The sequence below is a fragment of the Homalodisca vitripennis genome, chromosome 1 (assembly GCF_021130785.1).
Source record: "Homalodisca vitripennis isolate AUS2020 chromosome 1, UT_GWSS_2.1, whole genome shotgun sequence".
Taxonomy (NCBI): domain Eukaryota; kingdom Metazoa; phylum Arthropoda; class Insecta; order Hemiptera; family Cicadellidae; genus Homalodisca; species Homalodisca vitripennis.
In genome coordinates, this window is record NC_060207.1 from 12,648,678 (window position 1) to 12,668,880 (window position 20,203).

Below are 20,203 nucleotides of genomic sequence, written 5' to 3' on the forward strand. Positions count from 1 at the left end.
TTCACTTTTTTTGAGTATATTTTTTACTTGTAATATGTATTAAATGATGAACTACAATGCATGAAGCTTAAAACAATTTCCATCCCAATTTTTTAAGTTGCTTAATCGACTTCAAACTTTAAAAACGTTTGAACGTTGAAAATCTTTGTGTGTGACTGTGACTCAACTGAAAAATTATGCAATCTCAATACTGCTGCTTATTAATGTAATATTCACATATGTATGTACTTATTTTGATTATGCTTTTAAAGTCTACTGTGATTCTTAGTGAATATGTACTGTATGTTTAAGAAATCTTGGGTGTCAAGACATTTTATAGCTTTAAAGAGGCCCTTGTGGACCTCATAGGAGGCCAGTATGTTCCATTAGATAGTGTTTAACATCTGACTTTACCATCAATTCATTATCAGTTGTTAATTTTATATGTTAATTACAAATCTTTATCTGTTTTGATGTGTATGTAAAATTGACATTGTGTAAGTAAATAATTGATTAATGGTTTAAACTGATTATTAATATAGGTTTCGTTACTACCAGAATGTATGCACAACCAGCTACAGTTTTGTCTGGTGGGATTGGAAGCAGTGGGAACGGCACATCGACTGGATGGCACTCAATGGCATCAATCTGGCACTGGCATTCAATGGACAGGAAGCCATTTGGCAGCGAGTGTACGCAAGACTCAACATGACTACGGGAGAGATAGACGAACACTTCACCGGCCCTGCTTTCTTTGCCTGGTAAGGAACGGGTTTTGCTTCTATGGATCCTGGATTACCAAGCAATAATGGCAAGATAAACTCAATCTCTGTTGAATTACAGATTACACTTATTAACGTTCTTGTCTTTTCTAAATGTAAACAGTGATATTGCATTGTATAAATTGTGTAATCCATTGAAGAAAAAACAAATAACAAACAACAAAATGATATGTATTGATTTGAACATTAAGTACAAAGTACAGTCATCAAGAGTTTTAGATGAGTTCTATGGTCATTAATCAATATGGTAGCCTTTCTTTCTCTAAATGTTCTTCAACACAGTAGAACTTTTTCCAGCAGCCAGTTGAGAAGAGCTTCTTTGAAGTTCCTTTTGTTTTTTTGGTTTATTAGTTCAGGTGGAAGAGTGTTAAAAAGTTTAGCCCCAATGAAGGAAGGGTCTTCTCTCATATAGGCAGTCAAATGATGTGCTGAAAGTCTGTAGTTAATTCTGTTTCTAGTATAGTAATGATGTCTCAGAGAGGTGTAATAATCCTTTATTAACTACCAATACCTACACTGATGTATAAGTTGGCTAAAGTCTGGAGTTTCAGCTTTTAACACTCTCCGGCACAAGTTACGGAAGCGCAGTTCAGCCACTGTCCTAAATGCTTTTTTTTAAGAAACAGCACCCTGTTTAGGTTTCTCTGGGATGAGAACCCCCATTATATCAGCCCAAAATGCAACTGCTGTTCAAAAAGTCACTTAATTACATAAAGGGCAGTGCTGAGTTTTTTTACATAGTTCATCTAAATGGAGTTTCTAGTTGAGGATCTGTGGTCATTCCAAGGCATTTGGCTTCCTGAAAAGTTGAGGTATTGAATAGTCCAGGAGCACTCCTGTGTGGACTAAAAAATAGCTGTTTAATTAAATAAACAATAACTCCTTAAAATTTATTAAATTTTGTAACATGACAATATTATTTTATTCTACCAGGACAATCTGTAATTTTATTCTCTTACATGATAAAACTTTATTACAACTCTCTTTTATTTATATTTTACACATTACTTTACTACTTAACAAGGTTAAACTAACACCAGCCTTTAGGTTCATGTTGGCTCCACAACAGACATCCTGGTACACGGACATTACTTGCAGCCCTAGGATAAATTAACCCCAGCGGCCACCCCCTCCCCCTCCCCCTAGGTGGAACTTCCTACGATTTGATCGTCAGAGCTGAGCGTTGTGAGCAAGCCAACTTTTTATTATCACATATGATTTAACCTCTTACTGAGCAGCTGGTGACCGAGAACCATGTCACCATGTTCATGCTGCTAGACATACTTGTATATGTTCCCAAGCGCAACCTCACTTAGACTTATTTTTGGCCACAAAAGCCTAATAATTCAGAGTATGTGACCAATATTTTAAAGAGTTCCATTATTCATTTTTATATGTTTGCTATAACGTTTTAGCATTAGAATGTACTTTATTTCAATGTAAAGTTTAAACAAGATGAGTAGTTCGGATATCTTAAACATTGAAACACCAATGGGAAAATATTGATGGATACTAGCATTTATATTATGTAATTTAACTTCATGATCATGGAATTAAATCATAAAGCACATTTCAAATTAATACATAACGTTTATTTTAATTTAACTTTTGAAAATCATTAAAACTTACAAAGCATTTGATCTGTTACAAATGTTTTATTTCAATACATAAATAAGTTGAAATGCTGAATTCTCTAATTAAATAATAGTCTTGTTTTACAAATATGGCTAAGAAAACCCAAACCGGCTCTAAAAACCATTTCTATATTTATAGAAAATATATAATAAAAAAATTTATTCAAATAGCAATTATTTGTTTAAATTATTATATTATAAATTATTATTACAGTTCTATTGTTTCATTTGGGGGGGGGGCGGGATGCAGACGTCAACAAAAATACAGACTCGAAAAAAGCAGAGTTGAAAAGACAATTATAAGTAAAAGCAAAATAATATGAATTGTAATAGGCTACTTAAAAATAAAAATATTAAGGATACAATAAATAAACATTCTATTCTCACATTATTCTCAAATACGGAAAAAAATTTATTGTGAGTGGGATTAGTGATTAGGATCTACACTCACTCTATACTCGCAATAAATCTAATATCTAAACACTTGAATTTCTAGCTTAATTGTCTTGCAAAATCTTTAATCAAATCGTTAAAAGTCTAAGGCTTGAAAAAGGTTAGCATTTACAACAAAAAAACTAAACCACCTGAATCTGTCAGAAATCGAGTTCGTAAAGTAATTTTTATTCTTTTCAACAAGCTGATTGATCTTTCTGCAGATGCATTAGATGTCATCATGCGTAGTAGAAAGCCCAAAGCTGTGCTCCCATTTGGGAATAATGTTGCTAATGGGATAGTCAACTGCTTTTCTCTGGGCTTGGTAATCTTGTTATCATGTCGTTCTCATTTTTCATCAAATATGCCCTCAACAAGTTTTTGAATTATACACTCTCTTCTCCAAAATAACCATCTATGTCAGTCTGATACTTTTTAACCAAAACTGAAGATTTTTTTCCCTAATTTCTTCATTAGAAATTGTCAAAAAGTTATCTGAAAATCCAAACTTCCTCCTAAAATTACTGTTTCCTATGACATTGAATATTTCTTTGCTCCCTCGAAACTCCAGGCTAAGGGTGGCAAGAAACTTGACAACATCTACTACATGTTTTAGCACTTGATGCCAATATTCAACTTCCTTAAGGTAGTTTTCATGTTAGGCAGAATCAATTTGTCCAAAAACATTGTCTCATAATACAAAGGTGTTTGTATTTAACCTATGTTCCACACTCTATTCATGTTCTTTAAGTCAGTTAGGATTCTTCCACTCCTAGAATTCCTTGCAAAAAAACTCATTACTAGAATGGAATAATTTTCATTGAACAAAATAAAGGCAGTCAGTAGTATTTGAATACATAAGCTACTCTCTTTTCTTCATCTCACCATTTGGTTAATGGCTAAAAGAAATGTGTTCTTTACTATTCTTAGTTTATCAAGATAGTGATGTTTTGATTTTGGAAAATAATAACATCAAAACTTACTATTCTTAGTAAGTGTTTGAGAAGATTTCTTATGACAAAATCCATTGAATCAACAGATTAATTACTCCATGAACTTGAATCTAGAACATTTAAGGTGGATTGAGGTATGTGATTAACATAACTGTAAATTAAACTGTCATCATTCAGAAATCGTACAATTACAAGGACAAATTCCTATCAAGAAGTACTGCATTTGTCTCTTGCAAAACTATACTAATACTGAGACTCTCAAAATAATGTAAACAAAATATAAGAATAACAGTGGAAACAATGGGAAGGAGCAGCATCCCTCGCCCATTGGGAAAGGAAGTGACTCAAAGTCACTCGGGCAGTGCTGGATATGACATTACATTTGTAGATTTGTAGCCTCCTATACTCTGGCAAATATTAATATATATTTTTCACATGTGTGTTGGTTATTTTAACTAGATTGTATTGTTTGTATACAAACGTAATATACTTACAGTAGTGGTAATTTATTAATTGAAAATAATAAAAATTCAACTCTTGTTCTCAAAACTTTTTACAAAACGTTTTTACTTGTGGCCCTAGGCGGCAGCCTTGTCAGCGTAATGGTAAATCTGGCCCTGCACACAGAGTGACTCTCAATAGACCAAATTTTTACCGTTTTCAATTTCTATTTTGAGGTAGTAGATGTGGAGTTTCACACAAAAATTTAACCCTCTAAATTAACTTGTTTGAAATTTATTGTACCTACAAATATATATATATATATATAAACGTTAAAAATCGTACAAATTAAAAATAGTACTTGCTCTAAAGTTTATTTCTGAGGTAGTATGTAACTGGTACAGAACGTTTGGCCCACCCTGCATATATTAAATATAAATTAAATGGAAACCCCCAGATTCATGAAAAAACAGTTATACAAATTTCACCATTTTTTTTATTAATACTTAATTCTTAGTTGCTTATGAATTTATTTGTTTGCTTAACTTTAACCGTTCTCATATTATTACAATGACCTTGCTCTCCAAACCATGCCAATAACATGAACCGTATGGGATGTACAGGGGCCGTATGGGTAACATCAGAGGCTGGGGTGGACCACTCAGTGTCAGCTGGCACGATCAGTCTCTTGCTCTTCAGAAACTTATATTGGATCGCATGAGATCTCTGGGAATCGTTCCAGTGTTACCTGCATTCGCTGGGCATGTTCCTCGGGCTTTTAAGAGGTAATGTCTTTGTGGATTAGTTTCAGTTTGAAAGAACATTATCAATTTGACCTTTTATTGTGTGAAGAAAAGGCTGAGAAATACTAGCGGCTCGTTGTACAGGCATGCTTGTAACCAATGAAAAATACTAATGTCCAGATATCAGGACGATACAAATTCTACAAATTCTATTGTGTATTTTATACTTAAAAAATCAAACACACAATTTTTCCAGTGTCATAAAATTGTATTTTAATTATAAAACTAATAAAAATGTGATTGTCTATATTTTTATCTGTAGTGTTTAGTGAAATAAAACATTTTACATCTGGAATTTCTGTAAAAAATGTTCTTAGTCGGAGAAAGAAAAACAAATATTTTAATTTTTGGTAAGTACAATAGAAAGATCAGAATTAATAATTCTCACTGCTTCATTTAACTGGACAGAAAAATATCAGTAAGGGTAATTGCAGCATGAACAGCATATATATGTACTTAAAAGAAAGATAACTCTGATAAAAAGATCATATGTAAACAAAATGATGTTAGAAGCATCCGAGTATATTATAAGTAAATATTAAATGGAGGTAGTTGAATTATGATTCATGTCAATAATTTTCCTTTAGATTGTTCCCGGATACAAATCTAACTCTAGCTTCTAAGTGGAATGGATTTGAAGATAAGTACTGTTGGTAAGTAAAGTTAATCCTAACAAAGAGTTTTGTATTGTTTATTTTTTAACCCTTTGATTACCACCTAATGCTACCTAAAGATATGTAAAATTTAGTCATAATCAGTAAAAGACTCTGGCACTGAAAAGGTTTAAGAAATAATTATTAAATTACTAACCGATAAGTAAACGTTTTATTAATTTACTTCAGGAAATAACTCTTTAAGACATAATTTCAAATTTTACAATTATGCTTTGTATTAAACTGGGTTTCTTTGGATATTGAATCAAAATTGTATTATAATGATATACACAATTCAATATGAAGTAGTGATATCATCAAGATTGATTAAAACATCAAGATTTATACCACAGAGTTTTTGATGGTTTTTTTTTCAGTAGTGCTAAAATATAGTGTTTGTACATTTTTTAAACGAGCTATAAAAACTTGGATTAGTCACCTATACACCAAATTTATATTTTCCATTGATAGTCTACTGTCAGTTACCAAAACAAAAAGTCTGACAACTTCATCATAAATAGTAGTATAATTTGTACGCATGTCACTTTATAGTAATCCTATATATTTCATGGCAGTTAACTGAAGTTTTATTGGCATTTTAACATTTAAAGAAGTCATATATATATATATATATATATATATATATATATATAATTTCAAGCTGAAATTTATTTAGAAGTTTATAACGTACATTTTAAATCGAATTTTGTAAGTATTGAAGTCTTATTTGTTTAATTTTATTGAAAGCGAATAAGCATAAGTAAAGCATTTATAGTTGATTTCTTAGAGTAACTTTAAATGAAGACAACTTTTATTTTCATTCATTATTTTTAAAGTGACATTGTATTTTCTATACAGATTTTTATTTGTATAGTTTAATACAAGTTAAAACTGTTATATAATTTTAATTAATTTTTTTGAGCAGTTAACAATACAGAGGTAGAGATGTTAACAACAGGTTGTCATTTCAGCCCTTATCTACTGTCACCACAAGAGCCACTATTTAAACAGATTGGGTCCATGTTTTTAGAAGAGGTTAGTAAATCAAAATTTACCTAATTAATTATTATCTATTGTTCTATTTATATTGTGTAATTATTCCTCGCTTTAACCCTTTACATAGCATGTATCCATGTAGATACATCATCCTGACTCTAAATAGTATTTTTAGTATGACTCACTCACTAGATACAGCCATTTATAGAGGTCAAATTTAGCTTCCCTCTTTTATTTTTCTTGGAGTGAGTTAAAGGTTATCAGTTCATACAGACCTTTACAAGGATTTATTAGCCAAGTGACTAGAATTAAATTAATTTAAAAGTTTTCATACAAGGAAAACAGAAAACAGGAATCCATTCTAATGATTGTGGCTCCGTTTGAGATGCACTTTTTTAAAAAAAGGTAAATTGGGGAGTATAGATCTTCAAATTTTCAAAAACAACTGTTCAATTTAGAATTTTTAAAGCATTGAAAAAACCATAACGTATCTATAGTAAAGTTTCATTTCTCCAGTCTTTATATGTATTTGGCATTTCATTTTATCTGGCATGTTATGGTGAAAACATTGAGTTTATTCATTTAACTGATCATAAAGGCTATATATCTATCAATTACAAAATTATGTATCTGTATTTTACTTAGACAATACAATACTGATCTGAGTGAGGTAGGGATTCCTGAAATGGTTGAAATGAGTTAGTATTTAGTCTGTTAGTTAAGTAAATTAAATAATGTAATGAGCTTTGAAAAGATGCACTTTGCCATTCCTGTTTGGTTTTTTTATTTACACCATACAATGAGATAAATTTAACCTTTTAACTGACATACCAGATTTTTCCATATCTGCTGATTGGCAACTTAAACAAACATCTGCTTTCATTTCATATTTGTGTTCTCTGTACAATAGTATGATCCTGCGGCAAACTCAACATTAAAATAGTTATATTTATGGAAATACAATCCTGAACCAAGTGGTACAGCACTTTCATGTTGAGGATATAGTAACGCAGATGAAGATGTACTTGTCAGTTGGCTCCACTGATCGGTTATATGTAGAATTTGATTAGATTTTGTAACATCATAATACAAGATCATTTCGTTCCACTACTTTTCAGCATATTTAATATTAATTTTCCCTATTTTAAACTAAACCTCTAGCCAGTTTCTTTGTAAACTATGAGTTCATTCTGTTTTTAACTGAGTATTTCTCAGAGGTTGATCTGTGGTTTATATATCAAACAAAATGAGTGACAATGCATGAAGTAATGAATTATTACACTGTAACAAAATTTCATACAGTAAGATTGTACGTTATACTCATTTCGTAAGCATTCCCATTTTGCAAAGCAATGTTGAGTTAATTTGGCACCAGTGGATAGCTGCATAGCGCATTGTCACTTTATGTAATGTGTTGCTGGTGGAATACCCACACTGCACAAAGTTTTCTCTGTTAGATAACGCGTCACTGTCACTTATTGTCATGTATTACACACATGTGCGCATGTGCATACACACACACATAGAAAAGTTTTCAACAAAAAAATACTATTTACATACTTATAAGTCCCTTCCATTGCCATTTTTGAGAGATGGTCATCTATCAATATCCTCTGAAGTCACCATAAGAATGGCCCTGCTCATGAAGGGAGCGGATTTGTCTGGACAAGTCTGACAGTAATATGTTCTTTTCATTCTTGGTTAGAAATTTTCAGCACCAATGGCATTGTTTCTCTACTTCGGTTAGAGACACCTCGTTGAATTTCTTTGGCAGGTTTATACACCTCTTGCCACAGCTTCTTCTGATCTGGAGATTCAATAGCATCCACCGGCATCATCAGTGCTTTTATGACCCTCTAGTATGAAGTCATAAACCTATTTTGGGACATTATATATTGCGAAAGTTTAATAAAACATTTGCAAGTTATGGACGATAATTTTCTCGTACCATTGTAGTGTTTTCCTTTCACAAAGATGGTATCTTACTTTACTTATATGGGAAGAGGCTTCTTTTTTTAGTTTTACCTCTATTGTAATATTTCAGTGAATTTAAAAACCGCCATAATTACTGTTACTTTTTACAAGGGATTGAACTTGAAATTTTCTGTCAGTTACATGTTTAATTCCAACATTGCCATTGTTAACCTACCTAAAGCTTTAAAAACTTCATTACAATGCAAGATTATTAATTAATTATTAACTTATTCTAAATATACTCACATACAAAATGAATGGATGAATATTAAAACAATATGTTATACATTTTTTAATATAGCTTGCCAAAGTAGTATAATTGTAATACACTACTTTTGATTAAAATGTTATCATTTATTTTCATCTTATTGTTTTCTTTCAATTGTGCAAGTACAAGCAATGTAAAGAATTAATTTAGACTCCTTTATTAAATAACATTGTCAATAATAATTCTAAGCCTGAGTAATAATATTGTAGCTTCATTCTGGTCACAAATTTCTACCTTTGGACATATTTGTATCAAAGTGTGTATTACCTTAACAGATACACAATTATTTAATTTGTTTATCAAATTGGTGTTGAAAACATTTAAAAATAGTGTAGCTCTTAATAAAAAGTAGAGATGCCATTGTTCAGTGAAACAAGGAATCAGTAACACTATGTTTCGAGATCTGCAATCTGATCTCTTCTTCAGGTACAGTAAATTTAAAATCTACAAATTTATTACAGTACCTGAAGAAGAGATCAGATTGCAGATCTCGAAACGTAGTGTTACTGATTTCTTGTTTCACTGAACGATGGCAAATGTCCGGAAAAATCCTGTTTCCTTCACGATCCTTCCATCGTCAAAAATAACCTTCAAACAAAGAAGTAGAGATGATATTTATAATTTATTGTTTATGTTTTATTATACTTAATATGTTCTTTCAAATGTATATTACATGTCGTTTATTACAGATGGTCAGTGAATTTGGAACAAATCATATTTACAACTGTGACACGTTTAATGAGATGAGTCCCTCATCAGGTGATCTAGATTTTCTTAGAAGTATCGGGGAATCAATTTTTCAGTCATTGACTCAAGTGGATCAAGATGCTGTGTGGTAAGGACTTCACTCTGACATTATCATTTTGTGTTTGGTTCATACAATCATTTGAGACGTATTTTAAAGGTTTTGTGTTCAGTTACACAAAACACTAAAGTATTTTTATTTAAACTTTACCAAAGTTGTGTAAAACACATGCTAGTGCTCGCAAAATATGACATGATTTATTTTACTTAAATTTGGAGAATAATAACTTCTAATCTTTCTTAGTTTCTAATACCTACCTATACATACACAATGTACTGAAGTTTTGGTTTAACTGTGTTCTGCTATAAAGCCTTAGTAATCTTAATTCCTTTTGGAACTTAATCCTCTTATAAGCTTTTTCCTATGGTCAAATTAACCCCATGTTGAACTTATCCCTATTTTAATTCATGTCCTAGTCATGAATGCCATAATTAATTGGGTAATATGTCCAGAGCCCATGTCTAGATGCTCAAAAAGCATCCAGGCCTTTTTAACGGATCAGGATTTATCATCGGGATGCTCAAATTATCTATAACCTCTGCCAAGTCACCACCAGGGAAAAAACCAGCATTCCATTACCTTAAATTTAATTTTTACCAGAATTGTTGTTCATTCACCTTAAATTTGAACCACCTCTCTCAATGAACTTCCTTTGTTCAACTTTTTGGTCTTATCAATGTAACACTAATTCATTTGAATCCTTAGTAATTAAAATTAACTCCTGCAGTAACCTCTAGTCAACATATCGGCAGCATAACACCTGCTTCTGCTTATAATCATTATAACCTCTGAAGAAATCAACATTGTGATTTAATTAACCCATTTGTGAACTTCACCCTTTAGTAACATATCAGGAAGATTGAATCCATCAGCAAGTGGGTTAATATAATGCAGTCGGCAGTGTGGTACTTGCTGTAGAGTATTTTGTGGGATTTAAATTCCAATCGATGAGAATAAATCATGTTTAATTTTTGTTTGGAATTACACTTTTATAGCACAAAAAATTTCAAGTTTTCACTCAATTATTACTCATCAGTAGTTGTATTTAATTGAATTATATTGTAGTTCACAAAATTGATTTTAATTTTGTGTATAACATCAAGTCAATGTCACAGGATGATGCAGAGTTGGATGTTTTATCATGAAAAAACTTTCTGGACAGAAAGTCGAGCTGAAGCTCTGTTAAAGAGTGTGCCCATTGTAAGTAATGGTTTCATTTTTTTTTGTAGGATGCTTCAAGGGTGGCTATTTTTTAATCAGATAAGCTTTTGGAGTAAAGAAAGAGCTCAAGCCTTATTAACGTCTGTGCCAAAAGTAAGTTATTTTTCATTAACTTGATAAAATTTTAAAATTATTGAATTATATTTCAAGCTATTATTTATATGATGACTAGTTAGGATATTATTTTCAGAACTGGTATATCTATTCTATTTAATCACTAAGTTGATGCAAAATATTAGTAATAATAATATGTACTCTTCTGAAGAAGTCTTAGTGGCTTTGAATTATTAAATTATGTTTTTATTTTTGTGATAAAAAGTATTTGTACAATTTATCTTGCATCTCAGAAGCACTAACATGATTATAGCAATATTTAAAACATACAGTAGGTGATATTTTTAGATTACTTGGATCAATGTTGAATATTAATTAATTCCTCAGATTGAGTCAAGTTATCTGTTTTGATCTCTACATTTCCATAAAATACTTTCCCCATAAAATACTGGTTCATGATTCTCACTAGTTGAACAACTTTGTGGGTCTGTACTGAGTGATCTTTAGAGCTCACACAATGCAGCATTTACTTTGGTGTCTACTGCAATAAACTTTTAAAAGAACTGAAGTTTTTCAATGTAAGTATATCCCATAAAAAGCTTTGCTTAAATTATAAAAAAAACTCTTAACAGTAATTTTGGTAATATATTTCCAAGTTACCCCTTCTCTAAGTTGTATTTGTTTCACTGGCCAACAAACTCATCTAATATTTTTCAGGAATTATAAGTTTGTACTTACTTATCCAGAAAACAATCGGTAGAAAGTGTGCTCTTTAAGTTAAAAAAAGCAAAAAGTGTTATTATGAATTAATAGATATATTAACACCTCTTGGGTTATTTGTTTTTATGTATTTTACCATAATAACTCATTTTTGGATTGGTTTATTAGTGAAATGAGCTCTGTTTTGATGATCAGGACAATTTGTGAACACCTCTGCTTCCTGCTCCATTGTATAGTCCTGAAGCCAATACGGGTTGAGCATACACTGAAGCCAGATGCAATTATATTTTGGAGTGCACCATATGATCATAAAATACAATGTTGTTTCCTTCCCCCTCCAGGATGGTTGACAACTTTTGGAAAGTGTTTGGATGTGATTAATAATTAAGTTATAAGTATTACAGTTTAAGTAGACAGTATTAATTTTAACATTTTTTGTTCTTAATTTCATTGTTTATAAACTTGATATCTCACATGGATTTGTTCACAACATTCTTCATTTGAGCATGCATACATTTTTTATTTACATATTCTTAGATGACATTTTAACTTTTGCAATTGTTGTTCCAGGGGAAAATGTTGGTACTGGATCTGATGTCAGAGCTACAACCTCAGTTTGAAAGGCTAGATTCATATTTTGGCCAGCCATTTATTTGGTGTATGCTGCACAATTTTGGTGGCACATTGGGCATGCACGGCACAGCTAAGAGAGTAAATGAGGTAAATTTTATCAGATTGTAAGATAGTAAAGTGTTGGTTCCCATATTATATCTTGGTTTGCTTAACTAATCAAGAAGGTTTTACAACAGATGACTATAAAAAGGATAATCAGTTATAGGCTAGTATCATTTTAGTATTCTTCTCTTAATAAATATATGATGACTGATTAAATCTGAATAGTTAGCTTTGTTTATCATTTAATTTTGTTAACACAATATTATTTCCATCCAATGTTAAAATTTGTAGAACACAATGTTCTGATATGTGATACAACAGAGTTGGAGAACTATCTTGAAAATCCATTTTATTCTGCATTAACTCATATTGGTTAGTGGTTCCAGTTTTTTGTGTAACTATACATTTAATTTAAATGCAATAAAAAAGTTAGTTTAAATTTGTATTTTTTCTATTTAGAATGAATCTAGGAATCAATTTTAATGTCATAATTTTACAATATAATATGAGTATATGTTTAAGTTAATTCTATCCCTTTTTTTTATCACATAAGTTGACATTTTGACATCCTCGCAGAATGTATTCAGAGATCGCAGTGCGCCCAACACCTCCATGGTGGGGATAGGTCTCACGATGGAGGGGATCAACCAGAACTATGTAATGTATGACTTGATGATGGAGATGGGATGGCGAGAAGAGCCCTCAGATTTGTCCCAGTGGTGAGCGCAACACTTGGAATTTGTACTTATTAGTATATATGATAAAGGTATATGATATAAGTAAATTTACTGTTTAGTAGAACAAAATTATTGGTTTCAGGTTACAGATTAAATGTCACAAAACCCACTCAGCAGCAAATGTTAATTTCAATATTGGCAGTTTTTAGGATTATAATTTCAATACTGGTCTGTATATTAAAGGTGTGAGGGGTGTATTCTTTGGATTGGGAACGTGCTATTTTAATTAAATGGAGCATGTTAGATTTTGCTATACAATATAATATGTGAAATACAGAAATTTATTTGAATCCAACGTTTCTTGTCAAACAAATTATATACGGCCTTTATACTATTTATTGGAATAGATCTGGGTCATCTCTTATGTTGTATTAAATTTTTTTGTTAATAAAATCTAAAATGTTTCCACAAAATACGTTTTGTAGATGTTGTGATAATTTAACGAAAGAGTATGGAAGTCTTTTCCCAAGGAAATATGACTGTAAATGTGCCCACTATTACTGCTCACTGTGGCTCCAAAAGGAGGCAACCCCAGTACCCCACCCTACCCATCTTGAAAATTATGTCACCAAAAGTCCAACCCACTCCTACAATCATCTGTATCAGTAAACTAGACCTATTGGTCAAGTTATACCTCTACCTTAGTATATTTGCGGTTAACGATGTGCCATTGGGCTGCCGAAAGATATGTATATAACAATATCTGCTTTTGCTATATCCAGAAAGTATATTTACTGAGGCTCTCTAAGCCGAAAGGATCTTTTTTTCAACATATTGGCTACACTGCCCAGTAGCCTGATACCTCTCCTCTGCAATGAGACCAATTTGAGGTCAGAATGTTGAGAGCTGGAGATTCAGCAATAATTTTTGAAAATTGTCAATCTTATCTCCCGCTAAGTGTAAAATATACAGCGTCATCCGTTATTTCATTTGGTATAGAAAAGCTCTAGTAGAGATTTATAATGAGGTAAAAACTGCATATGATGATAAAGCTGTAAATCATGCAAGTGTGTTCAAGTGATGTAGCGGGGTTAAAATCGGTCCTACATCTGTGCATGATAATAGCAAAAGAACTTCAGTTGTGACTTTTAATCATGGAAGAAATTGAAAAAGTGCTTCATAACAATCGCAGATTGGCTGTGAATGAACTTTCTGTGATATTTCCGCAAATATTCAAATCTCTGCTATACTAAACCATCACATCATGGAAACCATAAAATATCGGAAACTGTCTGCGAGGTGAATCCCAAAACAGCTGTCAGACCAACACAAGTTGAATCTAGTGGAGGCCGGGCAAGGGTTTTTGAGACGCTAAAACTCCATGAACATAAATTTCTCCCTTCCATTGTTTGGAATAATGCAGTTTTTTATCTTATTATAAATCTCAATTGGAGCTTTTCCCTTCCAAATGAAATGGCTTAGCTGCAGTAAAGACCTAATGAATAAAAAACACGATTAATATGTACTCCATATGGTAAAAACCACTTGTAGTCTCACAGTATAGCAGCAACAAAAAACAGATGGATGTCAAAACAAAAAACAGATGGATGTCAAAACATGTATGCAGTGCTGTGGACACTATAGTTGGAAACTCTTTTGGAAACATGTACACACAGTTCTTTATTGCATTAACCCTCCATCAGGCGCTTAAAATTAGAAACACCATCAGGCGCTCACGGAGGTTTCCTCCAGGTTAGCGAATAATGGATATCATAGTCGTTTAAACTGTTTTTATATGTTTAAATATTCATACTGATTTAATTACAATGTAATATATTCATTTTTAGAAATTAAATAAAAATTACTCTATTATGTAATGAATTATCCAAATAAGAAATTTAAAATTTAAAAAATGTTATTGTATAGTAACAACATGATTTATTTTAAGGAATAATGCAATTAATTGTAAACATGTTTAACCTACTGTAATAATATAAGGAAATTAACTTAGTTTTTTATCTTCTTACAAAAACAAATTACTTCAATTCTTGAGATACTATACAAATGTGATGTCAATTATTACTCTAAAATCAAAATGTATTCTTTACTAAAATTTTTTTTAAACACTACACAAAGTTTCAAAACATTTTCCTTCTGGTTCTTATAACGACAATGTTCACTCCATAAACAGTACTGAAATGTTCCCTAGCACACGGGTACTGTACTGACAAGTCTCTCGTCTTCATTCTCAATTTCACAAAATTCAAATAAAATATATTGTAAAACTTAAAAAGAAACCATCACAGGTCACACATTTAGGCGCACACGGATTATTACTCCATAAAAACTAAACACTATAAGGCGCTCACGGAGATTTCGTCCAAGCACTACAAACACAACATCGGGCGCTCACCGAGGAATCGTCCAGTCTCGCACGGAAGTAGACCTCATACTGACAGATTTTGACAAAGATAAGCGGGAGGCTATTGTTTCGCTTCCGCGAAAGATGCTCGTGAAGTACACTGCGGGAAACGACTGCCAACATCAGAAAAGTAGTAATATTTTTAATAATAAAAAATACACGGAGGAAAACTCCGTTTAGCGCCCGATGTAGGGTTAATTGTTATAATGAATATATTTTTATATATTTCTAAAATAAATAAATGTTAGCTAATAAATAGAAAACCAAATATTTTATTTGGAGTTATCTAAAGCTCTGAAGTGAATAAAACACACGATCAATGGCCATTTACAAACAAAACTTATGTAAAAGAACATTTAAGCTCATTCTATGAGATGTTTATTATATTACTGTGAAAACACCTTACTTAGATAAGAGCTTCCAAACACATTGTTGTAACGGAAATGTAAAGAAATACAATGGTTATTGCTAAACACAGAACAGAGGACATGGCGTGCCTTTTGCCCGCAATGGGTTAGAGAATTAAAATAACTGATGCATTGTGCAGGTTCAGAAACTACTCCACACGGCGATATGGCCAAGATAATATCCACCTCAGTAATATGTGGCAACTGTTAAAGGTGAGCTGTGTTTTAGATTTTAATTTAATTTATTTTTATTTTTAATGATTTTATTTTTTAATAATTATATTGTAAATCATACTATGGCACTGTTAGTAAATCAGTAAATTTTTGAATGGCATAACAGTGTAAAATCACTCTGATTTTAAAATGTACTTTTGTTTTTTCTTATAATAAAATTAAATAAATTTTTTTAAATTAGTTATTAAGTTATTTATTGTTTTGTAGTGCATATAATTCTCTAAATTTTGGTATATTTAGGAAATATTGGTATATTGTAAAAATGTTATTTTTTGTAAATTTTTGAAAATAACCGTACACATAGTAACTAATTTAGCCTTTCATGTATTATTTGTGGTTTTTGCAATATGTATATATACCGGGTGAGTTTTTTTTACCGCTAAACGTTTTATTTAGGGTACAAAGAGTGCATGTGCAACGTCTCAGAGAGTGAATTGAGACAGAAGGGCGGCACTTCGAACATTTGATTTTAACTTGTAAAGTTACTAAGCTATTAGAACTGGTCCTTTGTTTTGGTATTGCTATTACAATAATAATTTTTTATATAATTTTTAAATGTGTTCAATAAAATATGTATTCTTTAAATGTGTTTGTTTAACTGCGATCTATCTAAGTCGCTGCTTCTGAAATCTTTTTTATCTCAAATCTTTTTTTACTAAACATTTAGTCAAAAAGTTAAATGAATATCAGAGCAAAATGATTAATGCTCAGCGTAAAATATGTCTAATATCAAAACACATACAAACTACACATATAACAAAACACTAACAACACATAAAACTAACATCGATTAAACGTGCTTTAAGAGTTCATGCCACTGATGATGAAAACTTCCAGTCCACGCAGCTCCTGAACCATTAGAGATATTGAAAAACTCTCAATAGCAAAAATGTGCTTATTTTTTAGAGTAGAATCAAAAACAACATAAAATACAGGGTGTTCCATAAAAGATTTTAAAGTTGGCCACCATATTTGAAAATGGCAGCCATCTTCAAAAAATGTGAAAGTGTATTCCTGAGTGAAACTTAAAATTAAACAAGTTCCAAATTTAAAGTGTGGTGCTAAGTCGTGTAATTAAAAAGTTAGCTTTAGCTATTGGATCACTTTAAAAAAACTCACCCGATATATATATATATATGTAAAATGAATACAAAGTAAATATTCCTAATTCTATAAATATTTGCTTACAATGGGCCAGTGTGTGATCCAGTTATTACCCATATATAGTATGTTATGGGTTGGTTGTAACATTTTTGTCCATGTTCTAGGATAGTGTTTATGACTACAAGTTCATAGTACAGCAACACGGGCGTTACATTGTCGTCAGGAACCCATCTCTGCGGCTTATACCAGATGTAAGACGTCTACTTGAGCTTACTTATGCATGTTTGCCAATAAATAGTAAGTGTGCGAGCTTTGTCAACATAGTATCCAAGCCATAGTAACTGTGTAATGGTCCTCCTCATAGTACATCCTCATCCTCATCATTAAGCCATTATTTTCTTTTAGTATACCTTCCAAATCTAGAAACGATTCCTACAATCATATCTTGTAATATCTAATAGGTCCCTTGGGATTTGTTTCATTTGTTCTAAATTCTTAAATCTAGTTCAATTTAGGGACAAGCCTACTATCACAAAGAGTCAGTACAGTTAAAAGGTTTGTAAATTTATTTTATCATATTTGACTAAGAAATGCTGGAATTGTCACCTTTCTAGTATGTGAACAAGAGAGAACAAATGAATGTTTCAACAATTATATAGCTGGAGCTATGATACTTTGGGACAAACCTTGTGTATTATTGTCTACAAATCGTATCCCTTGTGTGATTTTATCTCATTATGAGAAAAGTGTCCCGTCAATCACAACCTTTTTGTTAAAATTTGCTACTTTGTTTATACTAATAAAATGTGAATTGAGGAAGTCAGAGATAGGATCAATCTGACAAAGCGTTGGAAATCATTTTTAAAATTGGTTAAAAAATCCAAACCGTGTTAGCTATTATATATAATGATGGGTTAAAGTAGTTAATTTATCACCTTGACTACCGAATTTTGTCACTATATGTAATAACTAGACATACGTAATGACTGATTAATTACAATAACTATGACATCTTTGCTATATTTTAAATGTAGAACTATGGATCTTTACAAGTTGTCATGGCTGTCAGTTGGATGTAAGTATAGTATTGTTGTGTTGCTTAGGTATGGTACAATGCGAGTGATGTGATGAAGGCCTGGGGTCAGGCTCTGTTAGCTGTTAACTCCAGCCCCTCCTTGGCTACCACCAAGACATTCAGGCATGACTTGGTGGACCTGACAAGGCAGGCTCTCCAACTGCAGATTGACTTTATGTATCAGCAAGTCGTCAGGGCTTTCCTCCAGAAAGACGCAGCTTATCTCAGGTAACACCTAATAGCAATCTTTAAAGATGCAGTTTATCTCAGGTAAAATACTTGTATACCTAATAGAAATCTTTAAATATGTAGTTTATCTCAGGTAAAATATACCTAATATTAATATTTAAAGATGCAGTTTATCTCAGGTAAAATATACCTAATCTTTAAAGATTTATTAAAGAAATTTTATTCATTTAAATGAGTTCTTGTGAAAAAATTTATTGGTTGTTTTATAAATTACATTGAAATTTCAGAAATAAATAATAACATGACCAGACTGTAAGCTGTAATTTGAGATATCTAGAACAGTACACTGATTAATTTTTACAGTTTTAAAATTTTGTATATGATGCAACACTTTCAAATCTTTTTGTCATTAGCCCAGCTTAACTCTAAATTGTGTTGTTAAATTTGAGTGATCTTGTGTAAATTAATAATGTATCTCTAATTGAGACCCAAATTGCAAAGTTACTTAAGGTTACTTCTGACTCACAATTTTAATTTGATAAGCATATCAGTTCAATATATTGCAGAATAATCCCAAAGCTATAAATATTGCAGAGATGTTGGACATTAATCCCTGTTGATGCAAAGCTGATGATAGTTTAGAGGCTCATGCTTCCAATAATACATTATGCACTTCCTGTCTTTGGGTACGGTTTAACTCAAGAAAACTGTAACCCTTTACATAAATTGGAGAGCAGTGCAGTAAGATTTGTGTGGAATATCCAGAAATATGATCGTATCAGTGAGTTTCATAACGTGGCCGGAATGACATATTTAAATAAATGTTAAGGTTGAAATAGCATCATTGGTACATAAAGTTTTACTCACAAGTAACTCCCTTATTTGAAGCAAAATTGTAAAACGCTCTCTGCTGTGAGGAAACGGAACACTCGACAGGATGGCATGCTACAGCTGCCTCAGATAAGAACAGAAGCTCTTTTTCTATGCTTATACTTATACTATAAGTAAATCCTTTTTGTATTTTGGACCTTATGTTTACAATGCTCTACACTCACTCCTATGGTATACTAAATAAATAGGCTTTAAAAAGGATTTGAAGGGTTTGATTAATATTAATTTGAGTTGTTTTGTAATATAATGAGCCTAATTTATTATTTATGGTAGTAAATTATAATGTTGAAAATTGCTCTAAAAGAAGTTATTGTTATTATTTTTAATACATATGTTAATAATATTAAATTACTAAGAGTTAAATTACATTAATTTAATGTTGTTAATTAATATAAAAATTGCATTAATCCAATTAAAGATTCATACTTTAACCTGGCTTCTTGCACACATGTTATTGAGTGTCATAGATTGTTTATGTATCAAAAACTTGGTTTTTCTAGTAATTCAACAAACACATTCCTGGAGATCATGGCAGACATGGAGACTATTCTTGCCTCTAACAAGTGGTTCCTGCTAGGCCCGTGGTTGCAGTCGGCTAAACTGAGAGCCTCCTCACCTCAGGTACAAACACCGTTCAATTCTTGATCCATTGCGTTACGCAGGTGTCAGTAGTTTTTGAGTTCCGAATTTAAGACATATTATGTTAATTACATTAATGTTACTCTCAACAACATGAGTCACTGGAGCAGTATGGTTTATGAACGATGCCTGTCCATGGTGAACTTAGAAGTTTTGGAAGAACATGTCAAAGGAC

General features: G+C 31.6%; 1 protein-coding gene across 2 annotated transcripts in view; it reads left to right on the top strand.

The window, feature by feature from the left end:
- The window catches only part of LOC124357298 (alpha-N-acetylglucosaminidase-like), a 48,062-nt gene that overhangs the window by 13,759 nt on the left and 14,100 nt on the right, over positions 1 to 20,203 (top strand). The window contains exons 4-15 of one of the 2 annotated variants that reach the window (XM_046808970.1): positions 522 to 740; positions 4,845 to 5,006; positions 5,612 to 5,677; positions 6,649 to 6,712; positions 9,605 to 9,750; positions 10,836 to 10,920; positions 12,286 to 12,435; positions 12,967 to 13,109; positions 16,037 to 16,109; positions 17,399 to 17,485; positions 18,338 to 18,537; positions 19,890 to 20,010. In XM_046808970.1, coding sequence (XP_046664926.1) covers positions 522 to 740; positions 4,845 to 5,006; positions 5,612 to 5,677; positions 6,649 to 6,712; positions 9,605 to 9,750; positions 10,836 to 10,920; positions 12,286 to 12,435; positions 12,967 to 13,109; positions 16,037 to 16,109; positions 17,399 to 17,485; positions 18,338 to 18,537; positions 19,890 to 20,010 — 1,516 coding nt within the window. Of the gene's footprint in view, positions 1 to 521; positions 741 to 4,844; positions 5,007 to 5,611; positions 5,678 to 6,648; positions 6,713 to 9,604; positions 9,751 to 10,835; positions 10,921 to 10,949; positions 11,035 to 12,285; positions 12,436 to 12,966; positions 13,110 to 16,036; positions 16,110 to 17,398; positions 17,486 to 18,337; positions 18,538 to 19,889; positions 20,011 to 20,203 lie in introns of both variants that reach the window. The other variant, XM_046808961.1, reaches the window with a different exon arrangement.